At 48.5% G+C, this 6,000-nt stretch overlaps 1 protein-coding gene across 2 annotated transcripts in view; it reads right to left on the reverse strand.

Annotated features, from left to right (window-relative positions):
• Positions 1 to 5,299, reverse strand: part of SBF2 (SET binding factor 2) — a 454,973-nt gene extending 449,674 nt beyond the window's left edge. Inside the window, exon 1 of one of the 2 annotated variants that reach the window (XM_038569025.1) lies at positions 5,149 to 5,299. In XM_038569025.1, coding sequence (XP_038424953.1) covers positions 5,149 to 5,203 — 55 coding nt within the window. In that variant the 5' untranslated portion in view covers positions 5,204 to 5,299. The remainder of the gene's footprint in view (positions 1 to 5,148) is intronic. The other variant, XM_038569026.1, reaches the window with a different exon arrangement.
• Between the last annotated feature and the right edge of the window lie 701 nt (positions 5,300 to 6,000).

Consider the following 6,000-nt stretch of genomic DNA (forward strand, 5'->3'; position numbering starts at 1 on the left):
AATAATAATAATTAATAATAATAATCTTCCCTGGGATACCTAACTGGCTTTAGTCAGTAAAGCATACAACTCTTGATCTTGGAGTTGTGAGTTCAAGCTTCATGTGTGGAGTAGAGTTATTAAAAAAATAAAAAGTCACCTGTGTGGCTTAGTCAATTAGGTATCTGATTTTTTTTTTTTTAAGATTTTATTCATTTATTCATGAGAGACACAGAGAGAGAGGCAGAGATACAGGCAAAGGGTGAAGCCCTTATTTCAGCTTAGATCATGATCTCAGCATTGTGAGATGGAGCCCTCCATCGGGCTCAAACACTGGGTATGGAATCTACTTAGGATTCGATCTCTTCCTCACCCCTTTGCCCCCCCCCCCCCCACAAATAATAAATAATAATAAAATAATCTTCCCTTCCCCTGCTGTGGGATGGTGCGTAGTCATGTCAGCCTTGGGTGGAGTGGGAGTTGTAAGAGCCCAGGTGAACCAAGAAAGGAGTCCATGTGGGAAGGATAATTCAAACATGTTCAGCCCAAGCACTGAAAGGAAGGTGTCAACACAGAGGGGCAACCTGGCATGGCACACTGGTGTGAACAGAATGAAGAGGATGTCTTCACATTAAAGCAGTACAGGGACGCCTGAGTGGCTCAGCGGTTGAGCGTCTGCCTTTGGCTCAGGGCATGATCCCGCGGTCCCAGAATCGAGTCCCACATCAGGCTCCCTGCATGGAACCTGCTTCTCCCTCTGCCTGTGTCTCTGCCTCTGTGTGTGTGTGTGTGTGTGTGTGTCTCTCATGAATAAATAAATAAATAAAACCTCTGCCTCTGCCTGGCTCGCTCTCTCGTCTTTCATGAATAACTAAAATCGTAAATAAATAAATAAATAAATAAATAAATAAATAAAGCGGCCCAATGTGGAGCATCAGAGCCTTAAGTGGGGTGAGAAGTATATCTACAAACAGTAAGAAAGCTAACATGGGGAGTCAGAGTCAGAGCAGTTGAAGAAAGTATCCTTTCTGTATTGGGACATCCTGGTATGTGCTGTTAGATTCTGAAAGGGGCAGGGGCATGGGAGGGATAGAATGAAGAAGTAACAGAAGGAAAAAAGGCATCAAGGAAAGGAGGGGGTGGTAGCAAATATGAAAGTTTGGTTAAATACAGGAAGATTGAACAAATATGTAAATATATTAAGGATAATGGAAGCCAGATTTCTATCAGAGGAGAGTATTACAAATATGAAAAGAACTGTAGTGTTGTACTGAAATCGGAGATACTAACACTAATATTCACACAAACTCATCCTTTTAAATATGTACAGATAAATAAATACAGATGTGTGTTTGTGTGTGTGTGTACACATACATCTATGTATTCCCCCACTTCATCCATTAAAAGGGTCTCGGAGAATTAACAACCCAACAGCAACAAACATACTAGCACTGAGATTGTACCTTCAAAATGTCATTCGGGAAGCCTAGGTAGCTCAGCAGTTGAGCATCTGCCTCCAGCTCAGGTCATGATCCCGCCGTCCCGAGATCGAGTCCCACATCGAGCTCCTTGAGCGGAGGCTGCTTCTCCCTCTGCCTATGTCTCTGCCTCTCTCTGTGTCTCTCATGAATAAATAAATAAAATCTTTAAAAAAAAAAATGTCATTCTCCACCAAAAGGATCCAGCCTCCCAAGGAAGCAGGGGTCCAGAGAAATAACCAACTGCAGGACTAAGGCAGGTAGAGTACAGAATAAATCTGTGCTAAAAAGTAAAGACATGCTAAAAGAATGATGGAGGCGTGTCAAAAAGACATAAAAGCCAGCCTATGGGGATCCCTGGGTGGCTCAGCGGTTTAGCGCCTGCCTTTGGCCCAGGGCGAGATCCTGGAGTCCTGGGATCGAGTCCCGGGTCCGCGGCGGGCTCCCGGCGTGGAGCCTGCTTCCCCCTCCTCCTGTGCCTCTGCCTCTCTCTCTCTCTATGTCTATCATGAATAAGTAAATAAATAAATCTTTAAAAAAAAAAAAAAAGCCAGCCTAATGGGCTCTCATTAGCCAAAGAGGAACAATCTAAACATCAAAATAAATAGTAACAATATAATCCACTAAAAAAACATTCATACAAATAGAAATACAGGAATACATTAGTCAGATGAGGAACAAGATATTATCATAGTTTCAAAGCACTCCACACAAAATTATTTATCTACAGATACATACTAACTTTACAGCGAGGAACACTAGCAGGCATTGCTTATATCAAGTAATCAAAATGAAAATCACCAATAGATAAATTGAAATTGTGTACCAACTGACAGGCTGTATCACTTTTGTGATATTTCACCCAAGTACATAACCTGTACAGATAATCCCAAATTGAGGGGCATTCTACAAAATAACTACCCTGTAGTCTTCCCAAGTGTCAAGGTTATGAAAGTCAAAAGAAGATGGAGGAATTGTTCCAGAATGAAGAAGACTACAGAGAGAAGTAAAAGCAACAAAGCAACATGTAATTCTGAATAGGGTCCTTTTACCAGCAGTAAGATTAATGGTTAATGTTGATTAACAATCAACAAAGCCTGAACCAGTCGAAAACTAGACGGAGTACTGTTATTAATACAAATTTCCTGATTTTGATAATTGTATTGTGATTAAGTAAGAGAATATCCTTGTTTGTAAAAAAAAAAAATGCATACTAAAGTATTCTGAGATAATAGGGCATCAGGTCAGCATCTTCCTCTCAAATGGTTCAGGAGAAAAAGTTCTTTGTACTTCATTTGCAAGTTTTCTGCAAGTTTGTGATTGTTTCAGTTTCAAGAAAAAAAAAAAAAAAAAAACCAAGGGGCGCCTGGGTGGCTCAGTAGTTGAGCATCTGCCTTCAGCTCAGGTCCTGATCCCAGAGTCCTGGGATGGAGTCTCTCATGGCGAGCCTCTCAGGGAGCCTATTTCTCTCTCTGCCTATGTCTCTGCCCCTCTCTGTGTCTCTCATGAATAGATAAATAAGATTTATATTTTGTAAAGATGTTATTAAAAAAATAAAATAAAATAAAGATTTTATTTATTTATTCATGAGAGACACAGAGTGAGAGAGAGAGGCTGAGACACAGGCAGAGGGAGAAGCAGGCTCCATGCAGGGAGCTCATGTGGGACTCAATCCCAGGACCCCAGGATCACTCCCTGGGCCGAAGGCAGGCGCTAAACCGCTGAGCCACCCAGGGATCCCCCAATAAAATCTTTTATAAAAAGAAAAGAAAAGAAAGTTGGTAAAAATGAAACAATATTAAAAATAAACTGTGTTTCTTCATATTGTTAATCTTGGTAAGAGACACCAGACTATGCAAAATTACTAGGAAAAAGGAAAATGTTGGAGCCAGAAGATACTTTAAATACAGCCCAAGCCCTTCTCTTAACAATACCTCAATCAGGTTGTGAGTAACGAAAGATTAAAATATATAAAAGGTTCTCACTAAAGGAAGTTATTGGAAGAGTCATAGTGAAAGGGAAAGGGACAGTTGAGCAACAGTGGGTAAAATAATGACATCCTGACACTACAAATGGCTGTAACCATCGGCAAAACAAAATCTCAGCATCTCCTCTGAAAGATTAAGGAACTATCTGCTGCTATCTAAAATTCCTTACAAATGTGCAACCCAGCACGGCAACCCGGGTGGCTCAGCGGTTTAGCGCCGCCTTTGGCCTGGGGCGTGATCCTGGAGTCCCGGGATCGAGTCCCACGTCGATCCCACGTCGGGCTCCCAGCATGGAGCCTGCTTCACCCTCTGCGTGTGTCTGTGCCTCTCTGTCTCTGTGTGTGTGTGTCTCTCATGAATAAATAAATAAAATTAAAAAAAAAAAAAATGTGCAACGGGAATTACCCTGAAACATTTGTGCTTTTTCCCAGTTCAATTTATTACATTATGCTCGGCTATACAGTCATATAAAGGAATGCAAGTACAAAATTAAACGTGCACGAACCCTGAATTTTCTTAATTTGCAGAAGTCCTTGACGAAACTGAAATACAATGTATTCGACAAGCTGTTCCTTATGAATAAAGTTCTGTGATGAATTAAAATAATGAAAACACACGTTAAACACGGCGTGTCACCTATACCCAAAAGAGCCTTTTTGGGCAGCCCGGGTGGCTCAGAGGTTTAGCGCCTGCCTTCAGCCCAGGGCGTGATCCTGGAGAACGGGAATCGAGTCCCGCATCGGGCTCCCTGCATGGAGCCTGCTTCTCCCTCTGCCTGTGTCTCTGCCTCTCTCTCATGAGTAAATAAAGAAAATCATAAATAAATAAATAAATAAATAAATAAATAAATAAATAAATAAATAAATAAATAAATAAATAAATAAATCTTTAAAAAAAAAACCTTTTTAATCCAAAAAAAAATTTTTTTTAATCCACACATTAACGTGCAACAAGACTTTCAGCGATCGGCTGACTGTCCTTACTTAAAAGATAGTGTTCAGACACTGAAACGACTGTCCTATCCGTCCTGAAAGAACAGGGAGCATTTCCTAGAAATGTTTAAGAGTACAAGGATCCTGTCCCCCTCCCCGGTACCACGCGTTCACGGCGGGGGGGCGGGGGGAGGGGGGACCAGGCAGACCCCCAACAACGCAGGGGTGAGGTAGCACCGGACGGTCGCCGCGTTTCCTTTTAGGAGAGGACAGGCGCCTGCGTCCCTCGTCGCTCACTCAGGATGCAGGGCACAAGTTCATCCCTGAGGAACTTAGCACAGTCGGCTCCCGCGCCCCCAGCCCTGCAGTCCCGGCCCAATCCCGCCGGCCTCCGGGCGCTGCCCCGGGTACCGGCCTCCTCCAGGGCGAGGGTCGCGGCACCCAGACACGCCCCCAGCTGCGCCGGCCGGGCCGCCCCCGGCCCCCGCCGACGTTGATTCCTCCCCTCCCCCTCCCCCTCCCCCTCCCCCTCCCCTCCCCCTCCCCTCGTGTCGCTCCCTCACGCCCACCGCGAGGCTCAGCCCAGCCGAGAAGGCCGGACCCCGACGGCCAGCTCCGCCGCCGCCCGGCCCGGCCCGGCCCTCCCCGCCTCCCGGCCGCGACGCCCAGCCCCGCAGAGCCCACTGGCCGGCGGCCGGGGAGGACGGGGGGGCGGTGGGGGGGAGGCGGGGGCGGGGAGGCCTGGGGGCGGCGCCCGCCCCACACCCTTACCTGGCTTCTCGTGGTCGTAGCCTACTACGATGAAGTAGTCGGCCAGCCGGGCCATGGCCGCCGCCGCCGCGCCCGGGAAGCGGGTGCCCGTAGCCGCCCTCGCCGCCGCCGCCCGCCGTGCCCGGGAGGGCTCAGCATTTTCCCTGCAGCAGCAGCAGCGGCAGCGGGGGCCCTTCAGCCATGTTTGACAACCGAGGCGCGCTGTGCGCCTGCGCCGCGCGGAGCGCCCGCTCCTCCCCCGCCCCCACCCGCGCGGACTGGCGAGCCCGAGGCGGGCGGCGAGCCCACCCCGCAGCCGCGAGGCGCGCGGGGCTGCTGGACGCGGGGAGCGGGCGGCCGGGGCTGTTCCCGCCACCGCAGCCGCTGCGGGCGGGGCTCGCTAGGACGCGTGGCTGCCCCTTCGTGCCCCACCTCCCCCTCCCCTGTTTTTTCCAAAGCGGGGAGCCCTTCCTTCCGCTTTCTTTATTCTTTCTTTCTGGATCTGGGAAGAAAAGACGGGGATGGTTGAGGGGTCTCCTGGAAAGTTTGCTTCTTCCCCTCCCCTCCCCCCCCTCCCGCCTCTACTCCCCTCTCAAAGACAAGATTCCCCCGCCCTCGACTGGAGCATGGAATTTGCACTGCCAGGGCTTTTGCTGCACGTTTCCTGTTTATGTTGTGCAGATGGGAATTTTAGGAACATGCCACCGAACACGCGGGGGAGGGAGAGGCTTTTGCGCAATCTTGAGGCGCCTTGGGCTTCAGTGCTGGGTGGGCCGGGGGCGGTTGACCTGGGCTTCCCCCGGAGTGCCTGGGGAAGGGGGGTCAGGATTCCACCAAAGAACGCGGCATCCCCGGGATCCTCCTAAACTGGCC

This window comes from Canis lupus, chromosome 21 (assembly GCF_011100685.1).
Source record: "Canis lupus familiaris isolate Mischka breed German Shepherd chromosome 21, alternate assembly UU_Cfam_GSD_1.0, whole genome shotgun sequence".
Taxonomy (NCBI): domain Eukaryota; kingdom Metazoa; phylum Chordata; class Mammalia; order Carnivora; family Canidae; genus Canis; species Canis lupus.